General features: G+C 40.5%; 1 protein-coding gene across 6 annotated transcripts in view; it reads right to left on the bottom strand.

Annotated features, from left to right (window-relative positions):
- Nucleotides 1-799: 799 nt before the first annotated feature.
- Nucleotides 800-14479, bottom strand: part of SLC6A4 (solute carrier family 6 member 4) — a 95423-nt gene continuing 81743 nt past the window's right edge. For all 6 annotated transcript variants that reach the window (XM_033921793.1, XM_033921794.1, XM_033921796.1 and 3 more), the window contains 3 exons: nucleotides 13211-13311; nucleotides 2822-2989; nucleotides 800-2604 (listed from right to left, as the gene is read on the bottom strand). In XM_033921793.1, coding sequence (XP_033777684.1) covers nucleotides 2530-2604; nucleotides 2822-2989; nucleotides 13211-13311 — 344 coding nt within the window. In that variant the 3' untranslated portion in view covers nucleotides 800-2529. The remainder of the gene's footprint in view (nucleotides 2605-2821; nucleotides 2990-13210; nucleotides 13312-14479) is intronic.

Consider the following 14479-nt stretch of genomic DNA (forward strand, 5'->3'; position numbering starts at 1 on the left):
AGCAGCATACATTAGGTCAGCTTTTCTAAAACCTCAGTGGTAGAATTACAAGCCTTCCTTTTAGAAGGGCACACTGGTTTGGGGATTAATTTCGAGTGCCACTGATGTTATGGGGGGTTGAGGAATATTTTTTGCAACACTGCTGATGTGTCTAAAAGAGGAATTCTCAGTTTCGAGAGAAGGAAGATGGGTTGATATCTGTTCAATCTGTCTTGGACATATGAGCAAAGGGCTTCAGTTTGCTTGCAGAAGGTGACAATGAGTACTAAGAACATAAGAATCGCCTCACTGGGTCAGACCAAAGGTCCATCAAGCCCAGTAGCCCGTTCTCACGGTGGCCAATCCAGGTCACTAGTACCTGGCCAAAACCCAAGGTATAGCTATATTCCTTGCTACCAATACAGGGCAAGCAGTGGCTTCCCCCATGTCTTTCTCAATAACAGACTATGGACTTTTCCTCCAAGAACTTGTCCAAACCTTTCTTAAAACCAGCTACGCTATCCGCTCTTACCACATCCGCTGGCAACACATTCCAGAGCTTAACTATTCTCTGAGTGAAAAAAAGTTTCCTCCTATTGGTTTTAAAAGTATTTCCCTGTAACTTCATCGAGTATCCCCCCTAGTCTTTGTAATTTTTGACAGTGAAAAATCAATCCACTTGTACCCCCATTCTATTGCACTCAGGATTTTGTAGACTTCAATCAAATCTCCCCTCAGCCGTCTCTTTTCCAAGCTGAAAAGCCCTAACTGTTTTTGTCTTTCCCCATACGAAAGGAGTTGCATCCCCTTTAACATCATAGTGAGTCACTGGACAGCTATTTTTTTTTTTTTTAAACTAGTGATTCCACAACTCTTTATGCCTAGGGGAGAATGGGTATCCTCTTTAACTCTTTATTCAGCAGAGCCTCACTCTCTCTCTCATGAGATTCACCCATTTCTTTGTCATATGGGTTTATTAGTGTGTTGGCCCTGCCTCCCTCTACTGACATTTTCGCATGACACTGTACAGAGACACCTGGCAGATTTATCCCTCTAACCTAAAGCCAGGACTGCAGAGTGAGGTGCCAGCACTCTTCCTTTAAACTTTATTTATGATGTGGGACTCCAGAGGTTACAGCCAGCTGGTTGCCACAGCCTTCACTGTTTGTATTCCTTTCCCTTTGACTAGCAGCTGGAATGTTCCTGGACAGAGTGAGAAAGTCATAGCTTCACACAGGCCCGAATTTCACAGCCACAAGTCTTTTCATAGAGTTACAATCTATCTTATCACCCATGTTTACCCCTCCCCCCCCCACACCTCACATATTTTACACCCTGGTTTTTATGATTGATGCTAAATACATTTCCTTCACAAAGAATCTCTTACCTCTATCGACAATCTTAAGTTTCACTCAACAATAAGAAAAAAATTACACAAGAAATAAAATTCTGGGCTTTAGATATCATTTTCTGACAGTAACTAGAAGGGATTGCAAGCTGGTTTAAATCAGGCTGGGGTGTACTCAGCCTGACATAATTGAGAACAAGGACCGTTTCTCCTTCAGATTTAGAGGATCCTCGGTTAGACACACCAAAGATTCCATGAAGTGAAGGACCCTTTGCCAGATTAGCTTGACCTTTGCTTATCCTTTTAATGACTCTGAGGAAGTGACTTCCAGAATGTATTCTTGTTACCAAGTCCCAGAAGAGGCTCAGAGTATCTCACTTTGATATTATAGGTTCTTTACCCTCTCTCCCTTCAAACCACAGTAATATAGAGGTCTATTCTGATGTACCCTTCCCTTTTCCTTCATAGAACAGGTCCTGTGAAGAAGACTGGCCTGGAAGTGACCAGGAAGTGACTTCAGAGGGAGGGCCAAGGCTGGCCCAGGCAGCAAGTTGGAGATGCTGTTTGCACCAGCAAAGAGTTAAAGAGGTACAGGGGCAGAGAGGTGCTGGCTCCCCCTCACGAAGACAACACCTGTGACAGTTGGCCTTCCCCCCCCCTCCCTTATAACACTACTGAGTACAATCATATTTCAAAGCAGGAATAGTAACTTATCTAATCTCTGATGATTAATGGGCCCTTTAAGAACTTTTTTTTCTACTTTAGTGCTAGACATAATCCTTAGCGCACTGAGTTTATAGTGGTTGATATAATGTAATTTCTTCTCTCTCTCAAATTTGAATCTTTACTTATGCACACCCATACACACACACTTCCTTGAGCCTGCAAAAGAACAGACTTGCAACAGTGCAATTCCTCCAAGGTTTCTATTTTGAAGGCTACATGCAGTGAGAAGATTGGAAAATGGGGTCTTCCTGCACGAGCAGCCTTTTGCAACGTCTGAGCTTTTGCGGGATGGGAAAGAATGCCCTTTACTGTCTGCAAACTCCATCCAAGGGACGAGGGTAAAGGAAGAGTCTAAACTGTCCTATTACCAGAACAGTCCTCTCTTGAAAATGGTGAGAGAAGCTATCTTGGAGATAGGGTCCTATATATTGTGTGTATATATGTATCTATAGATATCTTCAAATATTGTATATATGTTAAACTGCATTCATCCGGATGCCTCCAAAGGGGATTTCCGTGGTGGTTTCTGGAGTGATACTTTTTAGAATACGCTGTGAAAAGGAAAGGAAAAAGCAATCAGAAAGTGGTACATGGTACATAACACCAAACAGCATCAGAGAAAAGGGAGAGGCCAACTGGGGTCACAACTGCCACCATTTAAAATGCTGCATTTACTGAAACTGATGCCTCAGGCTTCTGGGAAGGAGCCTTGCATCCAGGCCCACCTCCAGTCACCAGGTGCCATGAAACCTCTCCTCCACTGAATACCTCTTTCAGGGATCCTGAAGTGCTCAGCAGCCGGAATATCATGTAGGCTGGAACGCAGATGAAAGATGAGGTACCGATGCTGTAACCTAGAATGGTGGTCCAATAGGGATAATCATATTCAAAGAGTCGCAACTCTGGCGGACTGGCCATAAAACTGCAGATGATAAACTATAAAAACACAAGGAAAAGACAAATAAGGGCCCAGAAGGTATGGAGCAGCAGCAACTCCACCACTAGAATGATGGTTATTGCGGTGGATGCCACATCCTATCACTATAGCAGCTACACCATCTGTGCACACCTCAGCCCCACAGGCACATTCAAGCAGCCTTGAATCCTTCAGCACATCAGAAATAGGGTATCATTATAATTGGTGATAACTGAAAAGTGTTCTATCAAGTCGATTTAGATTTTGATATACTGCCAATGTAGACCATCTAGGTAGTTTACATTCAGTGCTAATAAACCTCTCTCTATATAAATAAAGATACATATAAAGCTATGAAAGGACAGAAAACAATAAGGTAATTACACTTTCCCTTAGAGAGAGATATAAAGATCTAGAGCAATGGTTCTCAACCCTGTCCTGGGGACCCCCCAGCCAGTCAGATTTTCAAGATATCCCTAATGAATATGCATGAGAGAGATTTGCATATAATGGAAGTGACAGGTAAGCAAATCTCTCTCATGCATATTCATTAGGGATATCTTGAAAACCCGACTGGCTGGGGGGTCCCCAGGACAGGGTTGAGACCCACTGATCTAGAGTTATTCCACTGCATACACAAGTCCCACGGCCTGCCATCAGCGCTTTTTATCCAATCCTATTAGTATAAAACAAGATGTTAGGTTAGGATCCACTGCTTTATGAAAGTAGTTGAGTTTTGAGACCATTTCTGAATTTAGTGAACGATGTTTCCATTCTCAAATGTGTTGGGAGGTGATTCCACGAGGTTAGCGCTGTTAAATTAAAAACAGAGTCTGTAATTGAATCAAGTCTAAGGTGCCTAAAAGAGAAAACTGGAAATAGATTTTGCTGAGAAGATCTAAGGGCCCCTTTTACAAAGCCGTGGCAGCGATGCTGCCGCAGTAAATGCACCGAAGCCCGTTCAATTCCTATTTACCGTAGCAGCATTCCTACTGCGGCTTTGCACGTGGCTTTGCAGACACGTGTGGGATTTAGAAAGAACGGACAGAAGTCTGGAATAGAAAATGTGAGGTGTTATTGTCAGTAATTTAACAGGTATTCTGAATGTAAGGAGTTACAGAACTATTCTAAGTCAATGGCGCAAACAGGCAGAAATTTCATTGCATTGTGTAAGAACATAAGATAAGCTATGCGGACTCAGATCAAGGTTCATCAAGCACAGAGGCCTATCTCTAACTGTGGCCTGGTTTGAGTTGTAAAAGTAGATCTATTTTTATTGCCCTTTTCCAGGGATGAGCAATGAATCTTCCAAGTCTACCTGACTTATCATTTTTTATGGCCTTTTCCAAATTGCTTTTGAATCCCGCTGTATTGATTACCTTATCCATATCCTACAGAAACAGATTCAACAGCTTAATTATGTCCTGCATGAAAAAAAAAATATAGGGGTGATATCCAGCCAGTGACTGGGTATTTTTTTTATGCCACCAATGGTGCTATTCCTGGATATTCAACAGTAGCAAAATAATCCAAAATAGCAAGAGGAATATACTAAAAATTCACAAAAATTATTCCAATTTATATCCACTACTGTAGAGGAGTGAAGCACAAGATAGGATATATATTTCTAAATGGAGAAAAGACCTCAGTCTCAACAATATCTGTTCCCACGTTTAGAAGAAAGTTAATGTGGGGACATTGATCGAACTGTTTGGATTCTATTTCCACCTGGAGGATAATGAATCAAAAAGATAAGTGACTTGTGATGTTCTGGACTGTATGCTAACAGTTTTTCAGATATTATTTTACAATGGAGTTTTTGACCAGGGATGTTTTTTCCTATGCTGCTTAAAATTGTATACGGCAGACATAGAGATCCTCCAGGTGATTGTTCTCTTTCCCTGGAAGAAACTGAGGTCTTTTCTCCATTTAGAAATATATATCCTATCTTGTGCTTCACTCCTCTACAGTAGTGGATATAAATTGGAATTATTCAACAGTAGGCCATGTCTGGGCACCGGCTTTGAATATCTGGGCTTATACAGCTAGCTATCTTATATGCAATTAAGTGTGATATTCAGCATTTAAGTGACACCACAAAAAGATAAGACTGTGTTTTATGTAGTTCAGTATGGCTGCTTAACCTCATAAGTTCTGCATACCAACTAAGATAAGTATTCTTTGTTGGGAATTCTAAAAAAAGTATAAAAACATTTATTTATATATGAAAATAGCACTTTAAAATTTGGAGACCGATGACGATTTGGGGTGTGTATACTCTGCGTGTACTTGAACTATACCATACGTAGCAACACCACCGAGGTCTCAAAAAAGTTAGTTGAACTTGTCTTTTGAGGTACTTATGTATGAATAACTTCTTAAGTGCCATCTTCACCCCTAAACTGCCCACATAAAAGCCAGCTTTCAGTGTAGCTGTCTATGGTGATATTCAATGGCAAAAACCAGTTAGGTGCCTCAGAATATTAGTGGATAGCCCTGAACAAGTGATTTAACTGGCCAGGAACCTCTCCTGGTCAGTAAATTGCTTTGAATATCAACCTCAAAATTTCAGTCTGGTGATCACTAGTTTCATTCAGTTTCTTCGGGGAGGGGGGAGTCATCTTGGTTTTGTGTTGTTTTACAGGTTAAAACAAGCATTCCCTATTTCTAGGGGGCATATTTCAATCCCTCTATCATTTTTTTTGCCCTAACTCTGAACCTTTTCTAGTTCTGCTATATCCTGTCTCAATTAATAAACCATACAAAGTTAAAACAGCAAGTTTTCAGTTCTAGCTTTATCTAACCAGTTATCTGGATAGCTAATGCCACCTTTCTCAGGACATGTCCTCACTCCCCCATGCACCATTGGCTTTGACCGCATAGTGTTGAGATGGACTGTAAGGATATTTAATGCTCTATCCCATTAGTTCCACGGAATATCCATGATCAGTGCTGGTTAAGCAGTTTATTCAGATAAAAGGAGTTGAATACTGTACTGACAAGTAAAGTTTAAGCTTTGGGACTTCCTGTGCTTCCCAGTATAGTGGAATTAGTTCCTATAGCTCTTCTAATTGGTAGGGCCAGGAATCAGAGAACAGAAGGAGGAGGGAGGTGACAGCACCACTTTCGAGCAGTTATGTTATATGCAATCTTATATCCCACCAAATCAACATTATTTAGAGCTCTAGGCAAGGTTACAGGCAACATATCGTACTTAGTTAAATATGTTACAAAGCATTATACATGCCACATAGAGTTATCAAATTGCATATACAGTCTGAGGTATTAATACTGTCTTTGTTTTGGGTGACTTGTGTTATTAGTCTGAATCTCTTTGGACTCCTGGGTAGGGATTTTTTTTTTTTAAAGCCATGTTTTTAGATTTAACTGAAACAGTGTGTATACTATGGCTGTGCAAATTTTGATGGGAAGTGAGTTCCACACTTTTGCTATTTGGTAGTTGAAATGATTTGCTGTGAGATGTCTTTTATTTATATCTTTCAGAGTTGGAATGATAGGATTAGGTTGTTAACTTATCTCTTCAAATCCTCATTTAACCTTTAGTCCAACTCCTAGGAGTACATGTAAACAATCAACACTTTCACACACATCTTCCCCAACCTACTCGTTTGTTCCTACCCACATCATCCCCCTTTCTTCCCTTGAGGAAACTACAATTTGTAACTATTATCCCCTAATGTTCTTTCCTAATGTTTCACAGTTCGTCTGTATTGTCAATCTGTCATAGCACCTTGAAAATTGTTAATGTAAGACAACTTGTTTTATTGTTCTATACTATAATGCTTTTATTATGTAATTCGCTTAGTTTTAATAGGCGAACCATCAAATTTTAATAAACTTGAAACTTGAAACTTAAGAGTTACATTGGTTCACAGATCTACCTAATAGTTCAGTAAATCTGAGAAAGTTAGAGACATCATCGTATAGGGTTTTAAATGCTACAAAACACAGGGCTCATTTTACTAAGGTGTGCTAGCGGTTTTAGCACACGCTACAATGCCCCATGCGCTAAATGCTAACGCCTCCATAGAGCTTGCGTTAGTATTTTTCGTTTAGCGCGCTAAAAACGCTAGCTCACCTTAGTAAATGGAGCCATAGTCTTGAATTCTATTCTGTTTTCTATCAATAACCAATGTACAGTAGTTCTCTAAGTAGTGGTGTGACATGGTAAAATCTTTGATTTGTAGTATACGAGTTTTGTCGCAGTGTTTTGTATCAGTTGGAGTTTTTCCACTAATTTCACAGAGACACCTGAGAGTAGAGCATTGCAGTAGTCTAATAGTGACAATATTATTGCCTTCACAGTACCAGCAAAAGGCAGGTGCAGGCTTCTCCTCAGTCAGAAAGCTCTCATCTTAGACTGAGTAATTAAAATCTGGTACCCCACACAGAATCTTGGGGAACTTTTGACCTGAATTGGCCACTATCAGACAATACTGGGCATGATGGATCTTTAGAATGGCGCATCCTATGTTCTAAACTACACAAAGTAAAGGGTCCAGAAAAACTCCCACTTTCATAATCCAATAGCAAGCAGCAATAAAAAGGAAGACAAAAGGCACAAGACAATGTCATTCAATATTTAAATTCTACATTTTAAAATATTATAACATTCTAATATTTTCATATAATGAAAGAGCATCAATGTAAAAAAAAAAAAAAAAAAAGTCAATAGACAACGGGTCATAGGACTGAAACAGAAAACAAACCCTGGCAAAACCGTTCAGATCTAAAGTTTTCAAGCCGCTACTTGCTCTTCCACATGTGTGTGCTATATATTGGATAACACAAATACAAAGGAATACAACTGCTCTCCACTAAGACAAGAACCTAACGTACCATCGCCGAGCACCTACAAATGACAAAATGATGAAAGAAAGAGCCTCAGGTTACAGGTGAGCAAATATAAATTAAGCTCTACCTATCGAATATCACTGGCATAAAAACCTTTCGTCAATTTTGCCTGAAAAAAATAAGAAAGAATGAAAAAGCCAGAGGAATATTCTATCATTTGACACAGGCCCTCCCCATTTCAGCCAACATTTCATGGTGATAAACCACTTCTTTGGGGCTACTGGACCGATAGTTCTGTGGCTATACCTTCTGTGCTTGCTCTGGAAGGTATAGCCACAGAACTATTGGTCCAGTAGCACTGAAGAAGTGGCTTATTGCCACAAAACATTGGCTGAAATGGGGAGGACCTGTGTCAAGTTATAGAATATTTCTCTGGCTTTTTCATTCCTATTTTTGTTCTTGCAAAATTGACAAAATATTTTTTATGCCAGTGACGTTTGGTAGGTAGAGCTTAACTTATATTTGCTCCCCTGTAACCTGAGGCTTTTTTCTCATCATTTTGTCATTTGTAGGTGCTCGGTGATGGCACTTTAGGTTCTTGTCTTAGTGGAGAGAGTTGTATTTCTTTTGTTTGTCTATATATATTCTCAACCAGATCTGGTTTAAGACAAGTACGGAAATTCTTCAAAAGACTAGGTCTACTGGATTACTGCAACATCCTCTACCTCCCCTGCCCTGCAACAATGACTAAACAACTACAAACAATCCAAAATAGAGCTCCGAGACTCATGTACTCACTGAAGAAACACGATCATATTACAGAGGCATACATCGAGTCACACTGGCTACCTATTCAAGAAAGAATACTATTTAAATTCTACTGCATGCTATTTAAATCTTTAAACGGAGACAGCCCAATCTACCTAAACAACCGCCTCAACCAAACTACGTCAACCAAAGAAAAACACATGCCCCTTTCACACACCCTCCATTCAAAGAAGGCAAACGGATAAAACTGTATGACGGCCTCCTAGCAAAACAAAGCAGCAAAACTAGATAACCAAATCTCCAACCTACTCATAACCACCACCGACTACATGATATTCAGAAAAGAAATAAAAACGATACTCTTCAAGAAATCCCCGAAACACTCCTAACATCACAAATACCTTCTCTCCTCCTACCTTCTTCCTGCCCCACAGATTCTACCTGTTCTTCTCCTCAAGTTCTCTTGAATTCACCAATGATCTTCCATTGTAACCCACTATCTATAACTCTTTTGTAATCCGCCTTGAACTGCAAGGTAATGGCGGAATAGAAATCTCTAATGTAATGTAAAGGTTATACCGTTTGAAATAAGAGTTGCTTTCCCTCTTTACACATGATTTGAGGGTTTATATTTACTATTTTTGTGATTAGTGATTGTTTTTCATTATTATACAGTATATTTTGATGATACAGCTCGTGAAGCCCACACTTGCAGATGTAGTTCTGTAGTTTTTTGTGGGTTTTTTTTTACACAAAATAGGTGAGGCAGGTAGGATGGGACAGGCGTAGGTGATTAAAATTTAGAGCCAGGATGTGGACCTGAAATAATATGGAAATTATAAGAGGTCCTATGATCTGATCACCCACGATTAAGATATGCCTGTCTCTTACTGCAAGCAAATCTACTATTTAGAAAAAGATAGTAGCTTTTTTTGTTCTATATGAGAACAGCTAATATTGAAGATAGACACACTTAGGGCTGCTTTTACTAAGCTGCGAAAGCATTTTTAGCGTGCGCAACTTTTAGCGTGTACTAAACCCGCGCTATGCGGGTAGAACTAACACCAGCATCTAGCGCACGTGGCATTTTAGTGCGTGCTATTCTGTGCGTTAATGCCCTAACGCAGCTTAGTAAAAGGATCCCTTAAGTTAGCCTGTAGTAGGCTTTTTTATATATTCAAGTCTTTTGGAAACATCCATATTAGGCCCAATTTGCTCTACGCCATATGTCATTCTGGGTAGGATGATTACACAATAAGGAAGTCCTCTTCTTCTTGGTTTACCCATATATATTGAATATACACAAGTGAGGAAAAAAATATACAATATTTCCTTTCAAAGCTGATCATGCAGCAAAATTCCAATAAGCGACTTATCTGAAGCAGTACCGCAATCGTTATAGTTTAGTTTATTATAGTTTATAGTTATAGTTTATTCAATTTTTGATTAAACGCCTTTTCGATACTACAAAGCGTTGTACAAAGTAAAAAGTATTAACATTTAACAAAAATGACAATTAGACATACTTTCCTATAATAAACTACAAGACTACAGACCGTACAAACTGGGTAAATGTTGACCCGTAGGCCATAGAAACATAAGGAAAAGAGGGAAGAAATACACTTGTAATAGAAAAGTGAGGAACATATAAGGGAAAAACACTTAGGAACTGGGGAGCAGTATAAAATTAATAGTTAAGGGAAAGTAGTTCAGTTAAAAGCATCTTTAAAAAGAAAGCACTTTAAATTGCTTTTAAAATTTTTTAGGTTTTTTTCCATTTTTATATACAAAGGGAGAGCGTTCCAGATTGTAGGGGCTGTAACAGAAAACGTGGAGGTGCGGCGCGTGCCAATGATTTTTAAAGAGGGAATATTAAGATTATATTGAGAGATGGATCTTAAAGTTCTTGGGGGGTCATATGGAATCAGAAGTCTATCTATGAAAGCTGGTGTGTTGGTCTGCGTTGTTTTAAATGCCAGAAGAGCGATTTTATAAGTTACCCTGTGTGAGACTGGTAACCAGTGGGCCTTTTGAAGCAAAGGGGTAACATGATCGTATTTTTTTGCTCCCGATATTATTTTAATGGCCGTATTTTGAATAAGCTGCAAGCGTTTTAAATCTTTGTGAAAGATACCGTTTAGTAGAGAGTTACAATAATCCATTTTTGAAATTACTAGTGAATGAATCAGAATGTTAAGGGAATTAATATCTAAAAGAGGGGCCAGTGATCTAATCATTCTTAATTTATAATAACAACTTTTTACTATTGCACTTATTTGAGGACGGAATGTTAGCTTATTGTCGATTAAAACACCTAAAATTTTTGTAGTTGAAATTAATGGAAGTGGAATATTTTCAATTATATCAATTATATATTATATAATTGATATTATATCATATTATATAATAATATTTTCAGTTATATCATCTATGGCACCCAATGCCATCAGCACTGCAGCTCCAATGCACAATGAACAGCAGTCAAACATTTGGGTGTTTTTCGGCAGTCCCTGCCTACTTCTGGGGTTATTACACCCCAATCACTAATATCTTACAGATTGCACAGTTCAGACCGAATTCTATAAACGATGCCATTGGCTGCCTAAAAAGGGGCCACTGATCGCATGTCAATCATGCAGCGGTGCTGTTTCTCGATCGCAGCTTTGTGAAAGGTAAGCGCTGGAAATATAGGCCGGGGTTTTAAAGGCCTACATTTCATGTGAATCGCAACTACAGAGGTGCTTTACAACGCCTAATGCCACTTATTTATTTAATTCAATTTCTATCCCCCAAAAGCTCAGAACGATTAACAGATTTCTGTACAAGTTTACGATACAAATTTTTATCCTAACTTGATATATACTAGGGTCTAATATTAATATGCATAATATACAGTTTACTGGTTACAGTTTGCTATAGTTATCCTTATGGTGCAAGGTTTTTAGTACAAGTTATATCCTAATTTGACAGACAGAAAGTTACAGTATATGATACAAGCTATCCTTATGTGACACATACTGGTTCTGGTACCAATATACATTTCTACAGTGGTGTAAGATATCATAAATCACCTCTGTAACCATGATGAAGGCGATGTGTTTAAATGGCTTTTTCCACTTAAGTCAGGGGTGCCTACCGGTGCCTAGCACAAATTCTTCACCTAAGCGGCTTTTCCTTGTTCTTAAATCCGGGCTGGTGACTGGTTAGAAAAGTTCTGTTGGTGGTTAAGTCCCTGCTCCCTGTGGGATGGGACTTGTATGTATGTGTTGTGTAGGAACTTTTAGAGGCTCAGTATAGCACAGCCAGATTCCAGCCACTACTACTGCTTGCTCTGGTTTTTTTTTTTCTGTTACTTTCCAGAGAGCTTTTCAAGATTAGGTTTGCCTAGTAACGACTGTGATGTTTATTTGGTTCGCTTTTATTACACAGTCATGCAGGGAGCGTGTACTGTCTTCTCTTAAATTATTTGTGCCAGGCTTTTCTCCTTTTATTTTTTTTTTTTCTCTGTGAATAATAAAAGGGAATATTTAAATACACATTTATCTTCTCAGCGTTGCTGTTGACACTAAACTCTTTGTCCTTATAAACTTGCACTTTGGCTTATTTTGGTCCCGCCCACAACCCATGACTGTCAATCATAAACTGCAAATGAGGGAAAATACAAAAGGCCTGAATCAGGATGTGAAAAGGTGATTGATCGTTGCCACTCGCTGCTCTTAATTTCCGATTTCATGTATTTTTTAAAACCAAGATGACTGGTGTTATGCGAGATGGCATGATAAGGTGGGATATAAGTAGGACTTTTATTTGAAGTCCAGGAGGTTCGTATTTCTGCTAAGCGTCACCGTGCCTGTTTGCAGCTCTGGGACCCCTATCTCCGGGATTTATAGAAGTTTAATTCTCAATGATCTGTTCTAATATTGGGAATGACTATTTCCAGAGTGCTTCCAGTGAGGGATTTCTGGGGGGGGGGAAGGGTGGCTTTTGAGGTGGAGCATATCGATTGTCAGTCAGTTGTTCTGTATAATTAGTTGAATGGAGGGGGGTACACACCCCAAACCCCCCTTTATTTTATTTTTATTTTTTTAACTGTTCTTGTTGGATTGTACTTTAGCGCTTTTATAATGTCTTTATCTGACATGTTTCATAAAGCAGCTTGTCACTTCTTGGCTTGGGGGAAGAAAGTTTAGTTTCTATATATGACATGAGCTGTACTGTTATCATTTGTTTATGCTGGCATTGTCATAATAAAAATTGTTACTTCTAAAGTAGGACTTTTATTCCAGATTTATAAATTTAGGTGTTTCTTTTCCAGCTAATTAGGTGATCTCTGAGGATACAAACAAAACAAAACAAAACAGTGTTGAACGGTGTTTTCATGGTGAAATTAAAATTTGTACATTCTGTTACTTGGGAGTTATCTGTTTAGAAAATACACAACAACAAGACAAACCAAGGATGGGGGCGAGGAAATGCTAGAGGAAGAGGTGCTATTCTGGTTTTTACATTGCAGGGTTTCATTGGTGCTTTTTTCAGTTCAAATTGAAATCAGAAGCCCTAGATACAAGGAAGGTGCTAACATCACAGAAGTGCACAGAGCTTTGGCAGGAGGAGAGGTGCCACATGGAAAGATAGCTCTTCAAAGAGGCCAAGCTCACCAGAAGGAAGAGGGGGCTGATAGCCACCCAGCAGATCCGCCAATACCAGCCTGGACTGAACCCCAACATTTCCTTCACGTCGTTACAAAACTGAGTGATGCCTAGAAATGCAAAAAAGAGGCGTAACTACTTCAGAGCCAGGAACACACTCTCTTCTCCCCAATCCTGCGACTGAAGAGATACAGTACAAGCAATACACACTGACTCTCACCGCCATACCCCTTTCTAGCAAGGAGGGGAGGGAGGAGGGAAGCAGTACAAGCCGCACACACCCTCTCTCACTATTACATCCCTTGCCTACCACAGGCAGTGGCATAGTGAGGGTGAGCGGCACCCCTCTCCCGCTCTCTTCCCTGCCCCTTCACTGCATCCTTTTAACGTCGGCGCAAGCAACCACCAACTTGTTGCCCGCATCGGCGCTTTCTCTGACGTCACTTCCTAGATGCAGGTTCTGGATATAACATCAGAGAGAGCGCCAGAGCCGACGCGGGCAGCAAGTTGGTGGCTGCTCACGCTGAAGTTAAAAAGGTACGGGGGAAGGGAAGAGTTGTGCGCATAGCAGGGGGGAGGAGTGGGAAGGGGGGGAGGGGAGGAGGGATGCCAGTGCCCTGAACAAGGCCATGCCTGGGGTGGAAGCCCCTCCCCACACACACACACCCTTACTACACCACTTACCACAGGGGACACCAGAAGTGCTAGTGCCACACAACGGCTCTCCCCATCACAGGGAGTAGCAGCAGTACAAGTGCCACACGTCCAATGACCCCACCACGCTCAACCCACTGCAGCAATTCAAGCAACACATAGCCACTCTCCCCACTACATCCCATTCCATCACAAGGTCACCACCCACACACCCACTCTCACCATAACCCTTCCTACAAAGGGGGGGAAGGTTTACACTGTACAGCTCTCCCTCCGTACTCGCAGAGGTTAGGTGAACAGCCAGCCCATGAAGATGGAAAAGTCGCAAATAAGTTTTTGGGCTGGCTCTGACCCACCCCCGCCTCCCTCCTGTGTCCCCGGACCTTACCTGGTGGTCTAGCGGCGACACGGGGCGGGAACAATCTTCCTATGCTCCTGCCCCATTTAGAGCCGTCATCAAAATGGCTACCGTGAGTTCCTGTTGCAGTCTCGAGACTACAACGGGCATTCATGACAGCCATTTTTGATGACGGCTCTGCACGAAGCAGGAGTATAGGAAGATCGCTCCTTCCCCGTGTCACCGTTAGACTACCAGGTAAAGTCCGAGGAGGTTCGGGCAGCCTG

This window comes from Geotrypetes seraphini, chromosome 15, assembly GCF_902459505.1.
Source record: "Geotrypetes seraphini chromosome 15, aGeoSer1.1, whole genome shotgun sequence".
In the NCBI taxonomy this organism is placed as follows: Eukaryota; Metazoa; Chordata; class Amphibia; order Gymnophiona; family Dermophiidae; genus Geotrypetes; species Geotrypetes seraphini.